Source organism: Ornithodoros turicata, chromosome 4, assembly GCF_037126465.1.
Source record: "Ornithodoros turicata isolate Travis chromosome 4, ASM3712646v1, whole genome shotgun sequence".
NCBI lineage: Eukaryota > Metazoa > Arthropoda > Arachnida > Ixodida > Argasidae > Ornithodoros > Ornithodoros turicata.
This window is the reverse complement of record NC_088204.1, coordinates 27,409,875-27,432,684: the sequence shown is the minus strand read 5'-3', so window position 1 is coordinate 27,432,684 and position 22,810 is coordinate 27,409,875. Positions and strand designations below refer to the sequence as shown.

The 22,810-nt window shown below is 48.3% G+C and overlaps 1 protein-coding gene across 1 annotated transcript; it reads right to left on the bottom strand.

Annotated features, from left to right (window-relative positions):
- Window positions 1–1,385: 1,385 nt before the first annotated feature.
- Window positions 1,386–16,189, bottom strand: LOC135391378 (excitatory amino acid transporter 1-like). The gene is made up of 10 exons (XM_064621634.1): window positions 16,152–16,189; window positions 15,868–16,099; window positions 12,277–12,542; window positions 12,180–12,222; window positions 11,617–11,659; window positions 11,324–11,561; window positions 4,463–4,582; window positions 3,763–3,957; window positions 1,721–1,855; window positions 1,386–1,667 (listed from the first exon to the last, which is right to left on the bottom strand). The coding sequence occupies exons 1-10, from the start codon at window positions 16,187–16,189 to the stop codon at window positions 1,559–1,561; spliced, it is 1,419 nt and encodes a 472-aa protein (XP_064477704.1). The 3' UTR covers window positions 1,386–1,558.
- Between the last annotated feature and the right edge of the window lie 6,621 nt (window positions 16,190–22,810).

Genomic DNA, 22,810 nt, shown 5'->3' with positions numbered 1-22,810 from the left:
TACTGCTTCAGGGAGGTTCTGCCGGAAAACGGAATAATCTGTTCGTCAATGCAGAATACCCTGGGACGTGGCAGGCTTTGACATGCTTCTGTTATCATGTCGATGACAGGACGGCACCGCCACAACTTGTCCTTCTTTTTGTCTTCATCAGTCACCTGGTCTTCATCGACCAAGGTGACACTGCCCCTGATGGAGAAGTACCTCTCTCTGCTGATGTTGTCCCCAATGATGGGGACAGCAGTGCCCCACTTCCAGAAGTACCTGATGCGAGGGTATCCAAGAATGGACATGAGCAAGGAAGCCCCAGTAAACTTCTTCATTTCGGTGGGCGTGAAATTGGGCGTCACACCTTTCCGTTTGAGCACTCGAGTGTTTGTCTTCTCTGCCATGACTTCAAATACGTCGTCTTTCACATACTGCGAAAAGTAGTCCATGGTCTTCCATCCTGAGACTGCATCACTTGGTTCATTTCCCGGATCTGTTTCGGGAATGGAGACCTCAAACCTCGAATTCACAGCTTTCCACAGAAGCTGTCTGGGATCAAAGTCAACGGAATCCGAGTCGTCGTCCTCCGAAGTTGAATCATTCGATTCTTCATTTGGGACGTCCTGCACCTGCCTCCTCGATGTCTGATGTTTGGGCCGCTGCTAGCTGTTCTAACTGCTTGTCAGCACTGTCTACCAGTATCCCTGCACGAAGAAATAATGCACAATCCTGTTACTCTCATGCTTTTTGCGTAAATTTCTAAATAAGCATGTTTCGCCCATCAAACGCAATAGTTGTGCAACATCCTCACACCCTCAACAGCAACACTATTCCAGTAGTTGGAACCCGATGGCCACATATGTTGCCACTGTGCAAAAACGCACATTTGACGCGTTAGAAACGATCGTTCGTTCTCAATCTGACGATACAAATGGTCCTAAGAGAGCTAGGTCACTTTTAACAACAAAAGAATCTGACAGAAATGCGATGGATATAAAATATTTCCACTTACTTTGTGTCCTCCCGTAGAAAGACGACGCATCGAACATCGCCATGATGAAATGGTATCGCGCGCAAAAGTTGAGCCGTTTGTTTTGCTGTAAGTACGCTAGATGGCAGCGTGCACCTTGTACACATCTGTTGCCGCGCGGACCGAGCCCGTATGCCGATCGTAGCCGAAGAAACAAACGTGGACCTGACGGCAACATTTGTTGCCACGGGGTCTGAAGAGGCTAAACACGTTTCCGGTAGCTGTATAGGGGCTAAGTTCGCTCTGTGACACTTTCCAAATCCAAGTTTGGGCTCGCCCCAAAGTGTCACACCAATTTCATGTGTCACTAAAGTGTCACCGTTTTTAGAGTACGAAAACAATCCAACAAGGATGAGCCATAACACAGCACTGAACTGGCAACCAAAGTTTATTTACTCGTAAAAATCCGTCCTTACGCAGATTGGTGTCGGTTACAGTCGTCCCCCACCCACGTCCTCTCATTTCGACCTCTTTACTAACATCAATTATAAGTTTAAATATTTGTTTAGATAATCGAAACAATTAGTGCTAGAAGAATGCCACCTAGGAGCCTTCGGTAGCTTCGTCGAGAAGATCCTCCATGATTATTTCTTGACAGATTGCAGCGCCCACACAATCGCCAATCACATTGGTTACGGCACACAGGCGTTGCCTGCAAGGACTCAATCTTAAATGGGCGTTTACCAACACACAACCGTCACTTACACGAGTGATAAAGTAGTGTAGAGTACGGCCTTGTCTTGAGACGACGCACCAGCAATGTAGTCCGATATGGAAGCCGGTCCCGTAGACACCCTAGTGGCGTCAGATTCGGCGATGCTGGCAACAACGGTGCCTAACCTATACACAAGTATAAAAGAGGTTAACCCATGAGGGCAACCCATTACCAAACATAACAAACATCTTTGTTCGCGGTTGGTGCCTTTCTTTGAAGACAGCTCTCTGTCAGTGGTCATCACGTTTATTAACAGGAATCGTCATGCCTAGTGATGCTAAAGGGATAGTTCGCTCTCCAAGCACCATTCGCTGATTTCTGTTCCAGGCGGTATTGTTTCTTACTTCGTATGACTTATTGTAGGCATCTGAAAGCAACGAAATCTACACAAGTAGGCTTTCCAGTGGAAAAGGACGCGCACACGGCGTCTGTCTGAAAACAACGTGACTTCAAGAGGGCCGTCCGTTTCCCCGGTATCAAGATACGGCTTCTTCCCGCTGTCTCTGAAGCAACGTCACGAAACGCCCCCTCCCGTAATGTGCTCCTCTCCCGGCGCTTTGCCGCGCTGCCGAAGTCGATCCACATGAAAATACGTCGATTTCGAACGAAAGGGATTGACGGGGAGTTGTTCAGTGTCTACTGTACACGTCCAGTACGTTGTTCCCGTTTCATGAGGCAGCGAACTATTCCTTTGTTCCTCCAAACAGACTGTACGCTTCATAAATCGACCTTGACTCGAAATGCTCCCGAGCGGAAGAAGTCCTTCACGGTTTCGTGCACTCTTAAAGTAGAACTCTATCGCGTAGCACACTCTTAGTCGGCCACTATCCTGAATGACATCGTTTTGCCCCTGACTCGTTAGAAACGTGAGGCGTACGCCTTTTCATGACGCTTATGCAATTGTGCTAATTGTCACAAAAAGGCGTACGCCCCGCGCTCCCCACAAATGAGGAGTGACAACTGCACCATTCTGTACAATACCGTGCTATTCTGTGGCGGACTCATGCGGTAACGTTCGCTTCCGGAGAGAGTTGGCTGCACCGCCGCAGAATTGTTTTCTTCGCCTTGCTTTCCTCACCCGCTTTAATGAAGTAATGTAATCGGCGCCAGCGTTCAGAACATGCTAGCAAACGACAAAGCCATCATTTTCATTCGCAGGGATCTGGAAAACTGCAGTAAGCTTGTTAAATTTGTTGATTCCAATCAATTGCCCGACTGTTACATACTGTAGGGAATGACATCATTTTGACCCAAATATCGCGGGCGAGCGTGCCGAGAGAAGCGATGTTGTTGCATCTCCCATAGACTCCCATGTATTCAAAATTTGACAAACTTTAGTTCGCCAAAAATCAAGGATCAAGTGGATCAAGTCAGGCCTTCAAAAATATGTCATTCCCTAGATAAACTCGAGCGGAACGCGGCTCTACCTGTTTCGTGTAGAAATTTAGCGAGGTTTACGAGAACTCTGCGAACAAAAATTCCCCAAAGACTATCTTAAGAAGTTAGTCCTCCTTAAGAGTGTAGAAGTGGTGGATCAAGACCTCCGTCTTTTTTTGAAGGGGGAGGGAAGAACGAGTGTTTTTTTTTCTTTTTTTCTTTTCTTTTTTTTTTTTTTTTTGTCGAAGCGCGTAGCGGGGTAGGGGAGAAGGGGAACCTGTTGTTTCACCTGATGATTTGTGGGGCATAGAGCCCACGAGGTGGCGTCAGTGCCTCATAGCTCCTCAACTGGAGGAGCGTTGCTCTCCTCCATTCACTGGAGTCGGGAGGGGTGTCGAGGCGTCGAGTCGTGCCCTTCGATGAGGGAGCGGATGAGTTCCACATGCGGCCTTTTAGCTAGGCCGTTACCTACAGTTTTTCGTCCACAGTTGGTACTCGTTCTCCATTATTTCACCAAACGAAACAGTCTGACGGACTATTTAGTTTGGATATAATTTGCACAACTTCATCCCCGGCTCTTCTGTGCCTTTGGAATTCTTTGGAGCAGTATAGGTAGCGCAACTGCTTTTATGGATCAAACATGGAAGGTTCGTACCCTATATAGAGGAAATCGTAAACGGTGATGGATATGTTGTAGTACTGCAGAAGAAAGACGATGGACACAGCGAGAAAGATGGTCATCCCATTGGTGTTGATGTTAACTCCAATCGCTGCTACAAAACGCGCCACCCTCGGGTCGAGGCCCGCCCGGTGTTCCATCGACCAAATCGTTACGGGAAGCGAGGCTATGCTGCAAGAAAAAAGATCAAGAGTTATTCGCCCCAATATCGAAAAAAGCATCTCGGAGAAACTGTGCGAATTCCCGCTTGTGTTGTATCTGCTGATTTGCACGGTCGTTTGCCGTTTTGAAGGTTCCGCAAAATTCTGCTTTTCAGCCTACATAGAAACAGGTCCTCAGTAGACATCTGTGGTCATCCAGTGTCCGGTTGCACCTATTTATTACGACGTGTTCTGAGGAACGTCACCGTTTATCTTTCAAATTAACGTCTTCGAGTTGTCCCTCGCACGTTTCGCAGCAGAGGGAATTTCATCGCAAAAAATATTTTAGATACTCATGTCAGTGACACCGGATACTACCCGGCTGTTTGTACTCGAAATCGAACAACTCAAATTTTCTGCAACTAAGCGTAGTCCACGTACGTAATTAAAATACTCCGTCAAACGTGATTACAAACCTGGATGATGACACCCCAGTGAAGAGCAAAGGCAGATAAATTCTGCAGAAAAACACATACGGGCTGCCCTTCTTGATAAACGTGCGGTAGAGAAGAGGTAGAACCACGAACATGTGCAAAAGGAGGGCTAGGACAACGGTTGCTGCGCAGCCACTTACTCCTGGAAGCTCACCCAGTGGCCTGTCGATATAGAGGAACTGGTGAATGAGGTCAGTACAACATACAATCCAAGTGGGGACATTCATGTACACAGTGGATCAGGTAGGTGCCTATCGATACCCTGTGTTTTCGTTGTCTCGTTTTTTTTTGTTTTGTTTTTTACATTTATAAGTTCTTCGCAACAGCGATAAGTGATTTTAACTGAATAGCTTTTGTGCTAAAAAATTGAGAAACTTTGGCCCTGGATTTGAGTGTCTCGCTGTCGTCGTTTTTACACGTGCACGTCTTCCGAGTTCTAAGATATGCTTGCGAATTTTTTTAGGCTTTTTAGAATACGCCTAGGTCAGCAGGCAAAGAGCAAATTTTGGCGCGCAGGGGCGACACTCTGCGATACAAACGATGGCGAACATGTTCTAGCACGCGTGATTTTTTATTTTTTGCAAGTTCAGCAGGTCATTTCTCTGAATATAGTTGTTCCCCATTGCCATACGTTACATCAATATACTCAAATTTTAGTGCCCTTTTGTTTGACATATCTATCACTCGTGTTCCATCTGTAGATGTGTCCTGGATAAAGCGGAAGTTCTAGTACCATTTTTTCTAAATGGAATTTGCACGTCCGTTTATCTATAAAAGGCCCCCTGTTAATGTCATTTTTTCTACACAACAACCAGACACAACTTTGTCTTTGCAACAACTAGCAACCAGTATACTTGAGAGAAATCAAACACACAGGCGCACGCAGAGATCGACAACATAACTCACGAGCGTCATAAATCACGATACGCCCAATCGCGACCGCCGATTGCATCAGTCTCGCATGTTCTCACACCGCGTGGCAGCACTGCCTGTGTGGCTGCCGTCACGTTGACATGGCAACGCGAAGCACCGCGATTATTGTGATCTCACCCATGCCGCACTCAGATATCGGAGGTCGCTCAGTGCACACTAGAGTCACTAAATAGGGCTACAGAGTATGGCATTCCTTTTCCGCGCCGGAGCCGCCGTTCGGTGCCCGCGATTGGGCCGATCGTGTCACGTGGTTTCTCCTTCCAACAACGTGCCATCCATGTTGGGTCACTTCCATGCAAAACCAGTTTCCTGGGTTGAGAGCTGGCTCGACTGCGCGTTGTTCTCCACCGGAGAAGGGGGAGATTGGCATCCCATAGCTAGGCGACGCAGCCGTGCCTGACTCAAGATGGCGGGCTCGCTCACCGGCGTGGCTCAGTGTGCTCCCTGCTCCCTATTTAATGACTTCAGTGCACTTGTGGCGCCCCCGACAGATGACGACAATGCTGGCTGGCTACTCTCGCGCACCACTTCCGCCAAGACATCTTTCGTGCCTTCCGAGCTCCACACTGCATCACACGTTTTCCTGCGCACCGAGCGGCTGCGTCGCGCCCTCGAGCACCCCTACACCGGTCCTTACCTGGTCCTACGTCGATCGCACAATACCTTTCTTCTCGACATCCGTGGGCGACCCGAATCTGTCACTGTGGATCGTCTCAAGCCCGCATTCTTCGAGCACGCACCCACATCACTTCTCTCCGACGTCACCCCGTTTCCTCGCTCGCAGCCATCGGCTGCGCCCCGTGCCAAGACAGTTTCTTGGGAGCCTGCACTCATTTCTACTCTCCTTCGTTCCTCCGCAGCTCTGAAGGGGGGGGTGGAACAAATGTGGCGCCCACGACAGATGACGACAATGCTGGCCGGCTACTCTCGCGCACCGCTCATTGGCACGAGAATTAAAATCATTCTTCGGTCAACCTTCTACCCGCTGGTTGTCCCTTTTCTTCCGGCTCGGAGATCCACACACTCATGCTGTGGCGTCTCTCAGCGAATATTACTGGAAACACTGCGTACGGCTCCGGACGAAATCATTCGCTTGAACGCCATTATCACGTGAGTCCGCGATCATTGACGTTGCGAGGTCACTGTCTGTCGCTGCGGCCAGTGCCGGATTTAAGGGGAGGCAGACCGGGCGTATGCCCCGGGGCCTCCACAAAAAGGGGGCCCCACCACTGCAAGTGTCACTGTCTCTTCTGTAAACGATACGGCTGTAGGTTCTCGCCAAAATCACATATGCAGGAAGGACTTTCGTGCACTTGAGAAACACTACACCAGTTAAAAGATTTGTACGGTTCATGAGTGACCAGGGGCATAAGGCTGATGACATGTGCAAAGCTTGAATGAGTTTCCTCAACGCACATGGCATAAACATCTGGGGCTGTTCTGGGCAGTCTGACGAAAATGCTGCGTAGCAGAGGGAAGTATAACGATGCAGTCGACGTAGGAAGAGCTGGTGGCGCCGACGGAATACAACCAGTGGAGCCTTATTCTTTATTATACACAAGAGTTCACGTAGGAGACTACATTTCTTCAGGTGTCACCTGGTTCACCTGTCACCAGGTTCAGCACACCTGAAGAAATCTAGTCTCCTACATTAAACTTGTGTGTAATAAAGAATGAGGCTTCGCTGTTTCTATTTCACCGGCACTAAAATGCTGCGTCCTTGAGTTGAAAGTACAAGGTCTTCAAGCACTAGTACGGCAGCGAAATCCTCTGAGCATGTGGGTTACCTGTTCACTCTCTGAATCTGGTGGCGAAATCAGCTGCCGTGTGCAGCCCCGCTGGTGTTGTTTCTTTTCTTTTTCAGTTTCCTCGATCAGGTATAACGAATTTTTGCAGCGTCCGCGCATACACACAAGTTGCTGAACGACCTCACCACAACGGTTTCTGGCAACTGCTCAGAAAGGCAGCCTGTTCCAGCACCGAAAAGGGTCATATGCACACGATGGCCCTGCAGAGCGGATGCCGCGGTATCCTGTGTCGGGGGCTACTGTTTCTTCGTAAAAGAGCTATGGAAGTCATTGCTATCGATCGAGATGAAATGGCTAGAGCGCGCTTTAACACGATGTCTCGACTTGAAACGGGAATTTATGCCGCATTTTGGGTGGATGTTTGAGGCAGAGTGGGCAAGACCTGCACAACGTTACGAAGTCGAAAGATCGAGCTGAACAGCAAAGGTTCATTGAACAGGATGGAAATTAATATTCTGAGGCTAGAACACAGAATAAAAGACAACACAGAAATGCCTCAAGTGCCCAAGAAATAAAGTCACTGAAAAAGTTAGGCATCTGCAGGACTCGTACCCACATCTTCTGGATTACCGGTCCAGGGATTCAGAATATGTGCCGGGAAGATGATCCAGTACTCCAGAAGATGTGGGTTCGTTATGCAGCTGGCTAGCCTTTCCAGTACTTCCTTCTTTCAAAGTTTCCTTATTGAGATCTCTCAAAGGCTTTATCACCGCAAAGCGCGAACCATTCATCACTACCGTATGGTTGGGGAAGATACGGGAACGAAGGAATTTACTGGAGTAAGAAACCCCAATCGACGGTTCAGTGTACGGCTGACGCCACTAGGTTACGAAACTTCCCCAGAAGTACGGTTTAATTGCCCCTCCAGAGGAGTTGCGCATCAAAAACTTTCTCTCGGCAGTAGATCAGTTTCGAGCTTCTCTTGGGGGGATCAACGGTTGGCCGCGCATGAACAACTGCCGTTCAAGTTTGGCTTTTGTCGCCAATCGGGATCCTCGCCACGGAAGACATCAGAATGCCTGGCAGAAGTCTACATAGAAGGTTCACATTAACGTGTTCCCGACGAGGCAACACCTCAGTGACTTTGCCAAGGCATTTTTGCAAGACGACGAGTTCCTCTACACGCTGTAGAAGGGAGTGAAGGAAGCTTTCCCCAATGGAGAGATTGCTACTGCTCTAGACATACGCGTAGCTCTGCTATCGTATATCTCAGAATAGGGGTTAGTGACAGTACCTGAGCGCTTGTTTTCGAAACTGAAGCTCATAAACAACAGCCACCGGGCAACCATGACGTACAGCAGACTTATAGCGAATTCGGGAGGTCATTTCGTGGCAACTTTTTTGCCAGATCCCGAGAAGCCATGTTCGCTTGGTCAAAGCATAGCAATCTCGCTTGCTCGTGTGGCGGTTTTTGAGCGCAGGCATTTGCCAGGTAGCACTTTTTTTTTCGACTAGTTTCGATATGACGGGGCAGTGGATTGCCCAGCTATATCCGGTGTCGTCACATGAGAACTGTGAGAGTGGCGAGGGCCCGCATTGGCCCGCAGTCGAAGTTCACGTGCGTTTGCAGACGACGAAACCCGAAGGTGAGCGAGCGCGATGTCTCTAGCCTAGCGTGATCTAAGGGGTTAAAACCGCTAGATTCCTGGCACTCATGCTCGGGTAGGAACTGTCACGTTGGTTCTTGATGAAACAGTCATAGTGGCCTGCTGCAGTCATACGGAATTCATTGACCATGTCTGAGAAGAGGTGCAAACGAACAGAGCTGAATGCAGGAATGAAGAAGCTGATATGCGTCAGACTGAGAACTGCACTAAGCGAATGTATTTATCAGACCTTTTAAAAAAATAGCTAATACGACTAAGACCAATAATAATAGACCAAGACAATGTCAGCTACCGCATGACATTGTCTTGGTCAAGGTTACCGTAAACAAGGTCAAGTAACTCAGCTGTACATTTCCGGATGTGATCTTTTACCTTGTCTCGTGAGTGCACCCACACCAATATGCCGTAACCCATATAGCCTGTATGCTTTACAACTTATATCGCGATCGGGCTCTACGGATCAGTCACAAAAGCGAGTTCTAGTGCATAGGAAGACTTTTACGAAAACGATACGATAAACGAAGTTAATTAGATAGTTTTAGTAGATCGTACGCTATCGCGTTTGCATACATAAGGGATAACGTTGATGGTTCTGCGCACGCCCATAACAGAAAGAGAGCTTCGCGCAGATTCTTCGCACGCGCAATACATAAACATTGCTTTGCGCATTGCGCAGAACCACCACGCTATCACTTACGTACGCAAAGGCGACATGTATGTTGTATTAAAACACACTATTAAACCCAAGCAAAGCAATGTGGATGAACACAGGAGGAGCAGGCACGCTAGCTGGTGTTGACTTGATGTTAACATTACCTAGAGTTTGCGGGAAAACGCAGGACGAACACAGAATGAGACGACCACATGTGTTCGTCTCGTCCTGTGTTCGTCCTGCGTTTTACCTCAAACTCAAGGCAATGTTAACATCAAAGCAATGTGATGTCACTCGCTCCAAAGAAAGACGGTGATTGGCTTATCATACTTCTCGGAACTGTTATTGTGAACGCCTTCCGATGTACTAAAAGTCCCTAATCATTCGTGTGAAGTCCGTCTGGCGGCGTGGTCGTCTGGGATCACCAGCTCTCATCCCCTCGACTCGTCTGATTAGTTTAAGCTGCTGGAAATATTGCAATCGTGGATACGAGATACAGGGCGCGATATCTGCCTTCGCGTGGGTTTACAGTGAGTGTGAGGTTGACGCGGTCTTATCAGATGATTGTAAACGTGAGCGATCGCGGGTCAAAATGCCGACCTCTGGGCGCAAGTGGGCAGTACAGACTATTCGATTTTTTCCTTGATTTCAGCAACGTTTGCCTGGACTGATTTGGTCTTGTCGTATCCCATACATGTTCGGTTACGAAAAATTACGAACACGCGCCGTGATTTTGTCTAACCTAGAGCCACTAAATAAATCCATAGCTTAAAAACCCCAGACTAGGGGACAAAAAAAAACAAAAAAAAACGACAACACAGACAAGGTCTCACCTGTTCACCTGATACATTTTCTTATTTCGTTGGTGTTGGATCAGTGAAAATGCCTGCGAGAGTAACCGTATCAAACTTGAAACGATAATGACGGTGTTAAATAACCTGACAATAAGTTTGTTACGTGGCTTGTAATTGCCTTGGGAATGGGAAACACAAGGAAGTGCAACACTGGAAGAAATATCCAACATCCATACATTGCGGCACCTGATGTGTGGCTGTGGTGCACTCGACTGTGCGGAGTAGAGCAGTTATACCTTTCCAGTACAACTGCTGGGAGACCAGGGCAGTACATTCAAGTGGCGAATTGTATAACTGTTCTTTACAGTACGACATTTATAACCCATACAGTATAAGTGTTTAACTCGCTTTCGTGCCTCCGCGAGTAGGAACAGATCTAAACCCGCAAGACTACAAAGTTATGTTTCTTTTTTGTTGTTGTTGTTTTTTGTTTGTTTTTTCGTTTTTAGAGCGTAGGCACGGACGCAGAGTTCGGAGCGATCGGACAGCAGACGATAGCAACTATTATGCATGTCTGATCATTCTTCTAGCACTGCGTCCGCGTCTGTTACTGCCGCATTATCCCTACCATGAGCTATCACCACCTGCCCCGGCTTGCCCTGGCTTATCCCAATTGTGCACCATTTGAAGCAGAAGTATCCCAAGGGAAGGAAAGGTCTAACGTTGGGCCATGTACTGCAAAAATATAAAATAAGTCAAAAGGGGCCTTTTCGAGAATCGGACGCGCAAAATCCTTGTTTTTGAAAGGTATCCAACTTTTTGCTTGTTTCAGGAGACATCTGCATTTGTCCATCGCTGTTTACTGTCATACACGAAGAGTGTCTAAATACAAAAATAATAACAATACAGAGGGGCTATAGATCACCCTGCCTAGTCTGGCATCAAATCGGCCACTCACTACACACAAGGTCGAGCAGGGATCAGTGTGGATTTACCAACGTGCTCATCGATTACTCTGTCGCGATCCACATTTCTAGAAAAACTGCCAATGTATATTCATGGATAACAGTGGGTGTGACTTCTCAAAGCTTTTTACGGAATGGGGTTACCTGTGCAGAATGGCGTCTCCAGCGGACAAGAAGAAGAAGCCGATCGGAAGATACCAGAGGAAGATACGCCATACCGATATGAGGATGTTGCTAAGACTAATGAAGAAGTTAACCATGACATTTCGGTCGTCCGCTGCATGCGCTAGGACAAAGCCCAATGCCAGCGAAAAGGCCATAAGGCCCAGACCATTGGATGAGACTTCGTCGATCTTGGCTCGAGACTCTCCGCTGTCCGACTCTTTATTAAAGTGGCAATTAAGTAAATTGCTAAGCGACGCTATCATTTCGCTTACCTTGGATGTCATCGACATGCGAGAGCTCACGTACCGATGACCACTGAAAGAGAAAGACCATTGAAATACCCTCCAGGATTCGCGCTTTCGTAGGGCACGAGAGTAGTACAAACACGTCACCGCATGTCGTGTTTCAGTAGATCGAGAGGCGTTCAGTCCCAGGCAGCACAATGTACTGAAAGTCGAGTGCAATGGGGTGGACGGGTAGGTGGAACGCCTTGAACAGACACGTGTAACTGAAGAACATCGATAAGACACATACCGTCCACCCCCCTTGCACTCGACTTTCAGTACATTGTGCTGCCTGGGGTGTGACGGCTCTGAAAAGACCCCCTTATTCCTGTTAGAGGGGTTGCATGACGTTGCTGATCTTTGATCTGACAGCTTCGTTTATCAGATCGTTTTCGTAGCATGCTTACGACCTACTAAAACTATTGGCTGTGGTTGTCGTTTGGCAGCTCGGTATCGAAAAATTAAAGAACGATAAAGGTATCTAACATAACTGTTGCACAACCAGAAAGAGGAAGGTGACACAAAACTGTATTTCGAAAGTTCTCACTTACAGTTGCCACAGCCGTCTGCACTATATTCGGTGGAAACATGTCTCTGCAAGAGAAACAACAAATGTGACATCTGCTTCTCGCTAAAAATCATGTGTACCTGACCATCTGAAGCAGGAGGTTGGCGGTGAAGACAGCACTGTAGTTCAGGGTTGGTGTAAGACCTGTATAGTTGCTAGGGGTTCGAAAGAACCCGGGTTGTACAATCATAGCCACTGCAAAGCCGACCAGGGCTGAAAGAGCTGCCGTGGCCACGATGTAGAGGAAAGCCCATCGCATGAGGCGAGCGCTCACTTTGTAAGAGGTGCTTCCTACTGCTCCCACAATGCAGGATACTTTCAAGGGGACGAATAACATGGTCAACATCTGCGAACGGTTGGTGGGTGCAGTCAGTTAAAAAAGTACTCATACGTTGCGAGTTTTGAAACCAGTGAGCACGAAGCGCTCATGCGAGATCACGTTTCAATACGCAACAGTCTCAGGAACAGTCACTGTTCAGCGACTGTTCCGCGCGTGTTTCGGGTATCGGCTATCGTACAGTCGTCATGGGCTATTATTTCATCCAACCGCTGCCTGAGACCCGGTTTGATAGCAATCTTCACAGTACTACCAGGGTGAACATTTTGTAACCAGTCGGGATGGGTAGATTTTACGCAGAGAGTCCAACCGAAAATGTCACCGTTTCAATTCGGGTTCAAACCGATTAGTCCTAAGCGGTTCTGTTCACGAATCGGTACGTGTAGCGCCACCACATTTCTGTTGTTATATTTAATTTTCTATGGTGGTCTGGGACACGAGATTGCAATCGTCATGGCGGGTTTTTGGGATGGTTTAACATGGAGGGGCTGGAACATACACTATTAAACCAGGTGTTCTCCTACTACTACCATCACAGTTAACTGCCAAATAGAAGAATGGTATCATTATTTCATCTGAGAAGTTGAGAACAGGAGCCACACCATTATTTGACACCTTGCATATATTTTAATTGTAAGCGAAAAGCGTACACCATGCTTTCGTAGCAAATCGCGCTTTGATCCTTTCAATTTGCTCTAGCGCCCATGCAACATCTGATTTTCACCTACGTAGTGATTGGTCCTGAGCGTACTAAGCGATGATGCTCTGCTTATAAACCAACCAGTGGCAAAGACCACCACCATCTGCTCAAAATCATCACCAACTTCACCTGTGAGAGTGCAGAAGGCGAGTAGACTATGCTTTTGATACGTTCTGAGCCAGTGCTCACTCACAATTATATTGTTCAGTAGCGCCTTGTTGAAAACCTGAGGGCGTACGTCCTTTTGTAGCATCTTAAAGGAGCATGGAAATCATTTGGAACATATTTTTCAACGCTTGATATGAACATACTACCTTCATAAACAGTGACGCAAAATATTTCCTTCGAAAAGCGCGAATTTCCAGAGAAAATTAGTTTGCAAGGATGCGCTCCGCGACGACAGTCTCCCCCAAGCCGAGTCTGGCGCGTGGTGACCGTCAGGCGGCCGATCACTTCATTCGCTGCCGGAAGCGTCCGCTCCCCGCCAGAATAGTTTGCTAGCTCCGGAATCGTGGCGACTTACCAACTGAGACGCTGTTGCTATTTATTTGCGTTTGACATTCGCTTGCATTCTTACATGATTTGTCTCGTACGTTTTGCATAAAACAAGACTGCGGGCAGTGTAAAAGGTGTGGCTAGGCCTCTGTGTTGCCGCGACGGCCCGGGTTGAGGTGGATCGTACGCGGTTGTGGTTTCTGTTCCGATTGTGCTGAGGTGTCGTTAATTAGTGAACAGTATTGTGCCTGTGTGTGCAGCATACATATCATACGACTAAATACATTCCTGTCAGTTGGAGATGTATTCCATGTGCCATTGTTGTATGCTGCATATGACCATTCAAAAAGGAAATTGCTTATTTGTCCATGTGTTTTGGGGTTTCCCACAGATCGCTAGCAGATGAACTCTACTGACTTTATTTTGGTATCCATGTTGTTGTGCTTGTGGAGACATTGCGCTCCTGGTATCAGTAAGATATGGTAAGCGCAATGTTACACAGCTATGCATTCATCGGTCCGCTCTTTCGCCTCAGAGATGCCAGTGTTCATGCGGTTCAGAGCCCATAGTGTTGACCACAACACGGAGAAGTCATGATGGTCGACGACCTCTTCAAGTGAAAACACTGGTCATTGCGCCGCGTCTTCATGACTATGCATTTGTAACCAAGCAGAAGCGCTATATTTCAATCCGAATGTTCGTTCACGCTTAGCAGCATCACTTACCAGCCTCCGGTACATTCGTGTGGCGAAATCGAAGCTGGCGGAGCTTAGGCTCCAACTCCATAAAACGTTTCGTCAAGAAGAGCAGACGTGTCGCCTAAAGACTGTTCAGTTCGTCACCTGTCCTTTCCACGACGTCCGATGAACAACAAAGCTTCCTGCTCGATCGGTTGCCGGCGCCGCGACGCCGGAGAAATCGCAAAAAAGGAAGTAAAAGACGGCGCGGCCATATGACGTCAGCGGGGCGTCAGCGAGTGAGGGTGCATTTCTGCCGCGAGATTCAAAGCTCCCTCGCGCTCCAGGATTGCGCGCTACGCTCAAACTTTTTGTGCGAATATGTATCACAGGGCTCAGAATCGCAATTTCTGATTCTCCCGTCATATTTTATTCCGATCATTTCCATGCTCCTTTAATGTTTGTGAGCAGTCACAAACGTGGTGCTTTTGAGATTGCAGATATTGTCCTACCGCGGGTTCCAGATTTTGCGGGCAAAAAATAACTTTAAGGCGTTAGGTGAGATACCCTCTCTGTGCACTTTTCGCTTCTTGCGAAACACACAATAAAAAAGAGACAAAGAGAGAAGAGGGAGTAATTGCAACTACTCCCCATTTTAGACGCCTGGCCCTGAAATTTGCTCCCTAGGACTTTAAATAGATACCAAACTTCGCAAATGGTCCTCTGAATGCAACAATCTACGTAGATATGTGCTATTTGTGAATGTCATGGAAAAAGGCTATATCGACCTAATTACACAATGTCTTGCACACAGGGAAAGAAGTAGCGGTTCTTCATTGGCAAATTGTGTCGAATTATGCATGTCACAAGATTTTATCTTACTCGATATATCACGGTTATATTTTGATTTCAATATATTCATACCTCATTCCTGCACATAGATTATGTACATAAGGACTGTAAGGACAAAGCGTGAGATGCAGTCCCAAATCTGTGACATTCATTTAGCCCCATGCATTTAGCGCAGGAAGCGGGACTAATGATTGTAGCAATTTATTTTGTTCTAAAAAGGACGAAATTTGCTCAAGAAGAGTAGATTTAGTGCTTTATGCATCATTCTTTGCAGCGTTCCTTTGTGGTTACACTTCCTTTTTTCTTAAAACATCGCATATGAGAGTCGTTGGCATACATCAGTCACCCCCTACGAAGCATAATTTAAATTTGACACATTCGGTAATTTGTGCGGGTGTGAATCGTTATTTGAATCGGTAACTGAGTTCGTTTAACGGTTAATTTCCGGTTCGGTTAAAAATAACGGTTAATAACGCTTTTCGGTTCAAGTTCGGGTTCGGGAATAAGATATCTGTGTCGTTTTGCACGAGTACTGACAGAAAATGTCTGAGAAACGAACGAAATATTTCTATCGGCTTCTTAGAATCCAACCTAATTCGATGCGTCTCACCCTCAAGAGAAGTTCGCCTGGAAAGTTGATGTACATTATTTGTCTATCGGTCCAAAGATCAGTTTCTGGTCTCTTCAATCGCACCCAGTAGCCTATGGCGAGCCCTAGACATGTTGCTGCTGTTGCCAGTATTGACTCCCAAGTCCAGTTGCGGAACGACACACACATCCAACAGCTCGACTGGGAAACGTCGTCGGCCGGAGACGCATCTTTTCCACTCAGAGCTTGATCGCTGCGTTAATTCTGCAAACGTTAGCTAACGTAATACGAAGGCCTTAATTTACCTCTTGACATCTGGAGAGTCGCTATACTTCGAAGACATCTCGGGACATTAAGCTTTCTTCTTCTTCGATTTCAGTTCGGCTCTACAAGGACGGCTGTCCCCTGACAAAGTGTCCTACAGTGTATCCACAGTAAACCTTACGAGCGACAGGACATCCGTAAAAGTATTTGGTTCTGAGGTTTCTCGTCAAGGCATGATCCACAATATACGTGACGGGTTATAGCAGAAAGGGTGGTTATTATTTTAAATATAACTGGAAGAAAGATCTCAAATAGGTGATTGTCGGAAAGTTGACAGATAAAACGCATCCCTCACGGCGTCTTTCCTTGCTGCCATATGCACGGTGAATCCAATCACTGGTTTCGTCGAACCTACCTAGCATTCGGACCACAGCATCTTGCAGAAACGGCATGGTGGGAGCGATATCGCCGCTATCATCACCTCCGCAGACCCATCATCATCACCATCGTGGCAGCAATGCTTAGAGGGACTTTCGCATCCGTCCCAATCAACTCCGAAACTACAGCTCCGTTTCACTCTTCTCCATCACCGACAATAATGTCGAAAATCCGAAGCTAATTAGTGGAGTAGTTTTTGTGTAAGTTGATGTAATGCATGGCAAGAGGAGACGCCGGATGTTGAGAGTTTGCCAGAATTTCGTCTCTGGAAATCGAAGAAATCGTCACACGGACAAGTCCAATAAGGGAGCGCTCTTTGGTGACCGGCTGGCGGACCGGCAGGCGTGTAGGACGCGAGAACTAAGTGGTCGGCTTGTGGAATGTCAGTTCAGGGTTAGCGTCCGACGTGTTCGCACAGACAGGAAAGAGCAGCAAGCCTATCTTATATGCCTGACTGCTCTTAACCCATAGGAGAGAGAGGAACGTAACACCGTTAGAAGTTGACCATGTCAAGTTCAAACGTAACGCGTTGTTCCGCGCGACATGGTCGCGTCAGCACTCACACTGATAAGTGAAGCGAAAGTCGACGTACTTACAGAGCTCTTTTCACTTAGCATATTGCGGTGTGAACGCGAAGCAGACGAGTTCGACGACAATCGCTTGCGCTCAGGGCCAGCGAGAGAAATTACGGGCCCCGGGGATGGGTCATGGCTGCGCCCCCTTCTTACGTCTCGATAACATAGTCTAACTATTTCTACTCTATATGATTACGACGGGACTTTGGGTCGTGCGGACCCCCGAAGAGGCCCGGGCCTCGGGACGCCATCCCTGGCTGCCTCGCCCTCTCGCGGGCCTCCCTGCGCTGCGTTCCCATTGGTGTGCCTGGTCTACGTCATCATGATGTTATTGTTGCTGGGGCTTCCTTAGCTCCAGAGGCAGTGGCAATCGTTGCGACACGTTTATTTCATATGTAAGTTGTTTTTGAAAGAAAAACTTAGCCAAGTAGACTGTGAAGCGGTGCCAAACGTTACCGTATCGGTCTCTTCCACGCGTTTCCGGACGAGATAGTCCTTTTAAAAGTATTGTAAAGCAGTAGACAAGCAAGATATGCTGGCGACTTGACTTGAGACTTTATTGCTTTTAAATACCATATGCGGAACCATACGACCGACAACGCTCTCTAAATATGTTTAATTTGTCACGAAAAATTCGGCGTAGTGCAGCGGCGCGACGCCTGGTGTTACACCCTGTGCAGCGGGCAAAACTGTCAAATATCTATGCAGCATTATTTTGTCGTGATTTGGTTCTTTTGGTGGCTGTATTATCTTATCGTATTTCCGTAGGAGTGCAGAAACCTCTGTTTAGTGTATGTGTTGCGAAATAAAATGAAAAAAGACACGCGGCGCTGTTCGACGGAGGTGCTACCTGAACCAATCTGTTCGCGGACCGCGTCTTCTTCTGTCCGCGATGCGTACCGATCGCGAACTCCTCATTTTAAATGGTTGTGCTCAATAACGAAGCACTAGTTGGTGCACTCAAGGTACACACAAGGTTGCTGTGTTTCGGTCTCCGGAGACGCGCGATGGAAGCTACGTTATCTTGTACGACGTCGTACCAAGTTTGAACGGCGAAGGCGAGAATGGGCTCTGTTGTTGGACATGAATTTGCAGTGAGATCATCGTGTGTGCTCGAAACACTTGTGGAAACCTGTGTTCAAACAACGGCGGGGCGTCAGCACGTCCGCCGTACCCGCCGGTGGTTTCGCACAGCAACGACAATGTGCGAAAACAAGAAACAAGTTTGCCACCTTCCCCACATCTCGCAGCTTTCGTCCTTTTATATCTTTCTGTATCCTCAGATACGCTCCTCTTTTCCACGACGTAATTTCCGTCGCACCGGTTGGCGCCCCAGCGCTATCTATCGGTAGGCGATGCTACTACCATCGTGCCCCCCCCCCCCCCCGAAAAAAAAACAGTTCACAGGAGGATCGTTTACAGAAGGTCCAGCATGTCGATGATCGATCACTACGTCGTCTGCCGGCGTAACAGGTCCGTGCGCTTGTGCGTGTTCACGCAAAAGTTCCAATCGGTAACGTCGTAAGACTGCGATGGCCGCGTCGACATCAGTTGGTTGCCCTCGAAGCTTGTGCAGCTTCGTTTTCTTTCGATGAAGAGCTCCGCGACGATTGGCACTGCGGTTGACTCCGGGACCAAGCAAGTCGGGCACAACACTCTCTTCTCTTCTTCAGAAACGGGCAACTGAGGATCGGTTGAGTGTCGGGATTCCAAGGTCAGTCCGCAAAAGGGCGCCGGCACCTGCTCTAGGTTCGCTCCACGTAGAGGCCTTGGCTGCGAAGTCCACTTGGACCTGGACGCCCATGAAACAGGCGGCCCTCAGAGACCACAGTCCAGGTTGCTACTGAGTGGCGACGTCGGTTCCGGTCCGGACCCACCGCTAATGACTGGGCTGGCGGCTTGGAACGAAAGGCCGCTCCAACCCGCGATCTTTTCGGCAGTTCTGTCATTTCTAAAAAGAAGGTGAAAAGGGAAGAAGGATCAGGAGGCTATTCCTGCCCATGCGAGTCTGAAAGGCCCTTCAGGAAACTATCGTGAGAGACCGTGGAAACGAGAATTACACGAATAAGTACCACACTAAATTGCGTGCACTATAGGTTCTAGATATGAAGATAGCGGGGCTACGTGCGCGGCCTGCGGGGACGAAAGTTGTAGCGTCTGGGATAGTGGCGGTTACGTGCGCCGCCTGCGGGGACGCAAACTGTAGCGACTGGAAGGTCCGGGAACGGGATCCTGGTCCAGGTCTTGATGAGGAGGATCGAGATCTACCTCTTCGTCCTCGGGGTCTTGGAGGTGATATGTCTTCAGGTCCGAGATGTGTACCGGCCCAGTTTCCTCGCCCGTGTCACAGCGACGAAGCCTGTAACTGAGGCCGGAGGAGCACGCACTCAAGCGCCAACCGCATGAGGTGTTTCTCCAGTGTCTATCCAGCGTCCTGACGCGGCGTTTGTCAGCTGCAGCCAGAGCGTCGTCGAACAATAGAAACCTAGAACAATACAATAGAAACGATAGATAGAACGTCGTCGAACAATAGAAACGCTCCCCTCGAAGTCCGAGGGGAATAGATAACAAGGGGATGAAACTTGCGAGTTGCTGTGCGAACTAAAGTAAGGCGCTGCGAGCTTTCCGCGCCATCAAACGTCATGAAACTTCAGAATTTTTACGTCGAAACGCGAGTTCTCAACCCTCACCAGAGATTGGCTCATGTGGCCGCACCCCCGGTATGCGAGCGCTCATTGGTCGGTTTGAAATTATGAACTTCCCGTGGCGCGCGGAAGCCGGTGACCCCGTGTCGGCGGTGCCGGAGCAACTCGCAACTCGCCGTAAAGTTTCGAAATATGGTGGGTGCAGCAGGGACGCAAGCAAAGCACATATGCCGGTATCGCTCTGGATGGTTTTTAGTGTCCTTCCCTTAAAATGTTGTTGATACCACCTCTGAAAAACTCGGAGCCTCTTCGATATTTCTGCAAGTCAATTCAGTGATAGATAAATGGAAGGCAGGTCCGCTTCTCTTGCTTGGTGCGACAACGATTCAAGATCGACCAATACTGCTTTTTTCCGCTACCCACCCGATGACAGGGAAGTCAGTTCCTATTCCATTCTGCCGCCAGAGCATAGCACCGCACCTGTGGCGGATCCAGGGAAGATCCTCGGGGGGGGGGGGGGCAAAAAAAGAGAGAAGACGTGAAGGGGGGGGGTCGCCATGTAAGCCGGCGAGCTGCTGCTGCGCCTTCATTTCACACCAGAACTCTATTTATGATCTACATGTTGCGAAGCTTAGTAAGCTATAGAGGAACGCCACCGTGCGGCGTGTGCGAAAAACGGAGCGTGCGGCAGGAAAATCTGCCGGAATGGGGGGTAGAGGTACGTCTCGGGGGGGGGGGCAGGGCCCCGCCCCCCCTGGATCCGCCCCTGCCAGTGGCATATACGCAGCATTTCGGCCGATAGAATTTTTCGTTTTCACGTTTCTGATCCCTATTCTGATCTTTCTTGCTCAGGTGTAAGCACTCAACTCATATCTGCTTCAGAAGAGCATCTGCATGGATACAGTAGAATGGATAAGCCACTCTGGGTGGTTGGAGCGTCATCTTTCGGCTGAGCAGCTGCACAAGTTCCTTTGTGACAGGTCAACCAGATGCCTACACAAGCAGCAAAGGGATACGGACATGTTCTCTGTCATGCTGGATCTGTGAATGTGCGTGCCTGTGCAGCCAATATACTGCGCTGTTCTACTGTGAAATCTTCCACGTGAGACTATCAGCTATCAGTGAATGCAAAGTTGCTTCGGCATATCACTCGAACTTCAAAGCAATGTTGATATCGTGTTCGTGTTTGGCGCAGCTACAGCAAACTGCATATTTGTGATTAGGAAGTACCTATCCCGAAAAATAAAGCACTTTGTGTAAGAGAACAACCAACGCTTCCGCATTTTGTTATTTATTTCACTCGACGCGAACGAAAATCCCCAACCACCAAGAACCGCCAAGGCGGGGGAGAGTGAGGGAACACACGAGAAAGGGAAAGCATCGCCAGCGTCACAGGTCACCCAGGGAGACAAAAAGAAAAGAAAAGCAAAGAGCTACTCAACTGTCGTCGAACGATTGGCCCAAAGCTAGAGGTGAGTTTTTCCTAACAATATAATTATACTACACGTTCATTCCCCTGTAGATAATTCAGGGTTGGGCGACGGAAGAGGCGGGGACGACGCGCGCAAGTGGCCAATCAGGTATTAGCCTCAGGATAGGCCCTTCCGGTCGCGCCAGTTTTCGAGAGCCCGCATAGATGGTGGAACGCGGAATTCCTCAGAGTGCTGTTCGGCCACGGTGTTAGGAACAAGAATAGACGCTTGTTGCCGATGTTAAAAATGCAATTCTTGTGTGAGTGTCCAACACACAAAACAAAGAGAAGTGTTCAGCACCTTGCTGAAGATGTCAACCGGAATGCTGAGTTCGATCCGTGTATTCGGGTACCTTGTCAATAGCGGGACCGGGATTCACAACAAATATGGCTTCATGTGTGCGCATTGCTGCAGTATCTTGTTCGTTATAACGTCTTGTCACTCAAAAGCACTTCTGTTTGAGATTCTTCTCTTGTAATAAAAGTGTTTATCAAGTTACGTAGAGTTTCTTTCCCTGAGAGATTACGGAAACGTCGTCCATCCGCCGTTATAGAAACGCTGCATCCGGTAAGCTTCGAGCGTTTTTTACCAACGTCGTTTGTCGCTGAGAAAAGCGCGACGCTCAGCCGCTCGCAAAACGCCTCATGCGGTTTCCGCTTCACCTAGAAGGGGCCATCCCACCCATCTGCGAGCGAAGCTGCAAAGCCGCGTGCCGCATCACTTAGCCGGTGAGTCCCTCGGAGGACAAGGTCACCGGCGCTGTAGGTGAGATTCCGTCGTTTCTCGGTTGTACTGGCGAGCTTGGTCTAACCTTGCGACGTCCAGGAAGGGAGTTGCCTCAGGACAGAAGCCGCCGATATTTCGAACAGAGACTGTTTTTCTTCTGGGCACCGTCCTCATCATTGGCGTGGTATTTAAAGGGTTAGGTGGGACGTGTTTAAAGGTTCATGCGAATTGTGGGTCAACAGTCCGGAGGGAAGAAAGGGTCCGTACGGGCTTCTACGGCCGGAGTGAATGGCCGCTTTGTTAGAGTGTGGAGGGGATTATGTGAATGTAGTGATCTAGGCTGCAGACCGGTTACAGAAGAATGGGTGGTTCACGAACACGTGGACGAAATGGGACAACAGGCAAGAATTGGCAAGCATAGCGAAAGATAAGGAGGTTAGTGGTTACGTGGGGAAAATTCCAGAACGAGCAAAGCTTTTTTTTAAATATTTGTAATTAGGGTTGCCACCTTTCGTAGTGAAAAATACCGGCTGAGGGAGAGGAGGTAGAATAGAGGGAAAAGAGGAAATGCTCACGGGAAAGTGGGCGAGGGGTGGACAAGCACACAGAGAGAGAGAGAGAGCGTGCTCGCTCAAGATAATATGAGGAAACATGTTCCTGTGTGTGGCTGGATCATTGATGGCAGAAATTGCTATAAACAAGCATGAACGCTACACTGGATCATATTGGACTGCCACTTACTTTGAAAAACGCATCGACGCAGACAAACCCTTCTTTGCAGGCGGAGATCTCATGATGGCTGTATAAGGCCTAAGTTCTAGCTGGCTCGATACAACCACCAACA

Excerpts from the sequence above, each read along its gene's own strand:
- LOC135391378 (XM_064621634.1), bottom strand. The coding sequence starts at position 16,189 with ATGTCTTCGAAGTATAGCGACTCTCCAGATGTCAAGAG. Across the intron at positions 11,660-12,179 it reads TGCAGACGGCTGTGGCAACT|TGGTCATCGGTACGTGAGCT; the intron begins GTAAGTGAGAAC and ends TTTCTCTTTCAG. Across the intron at positions 11,562-11,616 it reads GCATGTCGATGACATCCAAG|AGTCGGACAGCGGAGAGTCT; the intron begins GTAAGCGAAATG and ends ACTTTAATAAAG.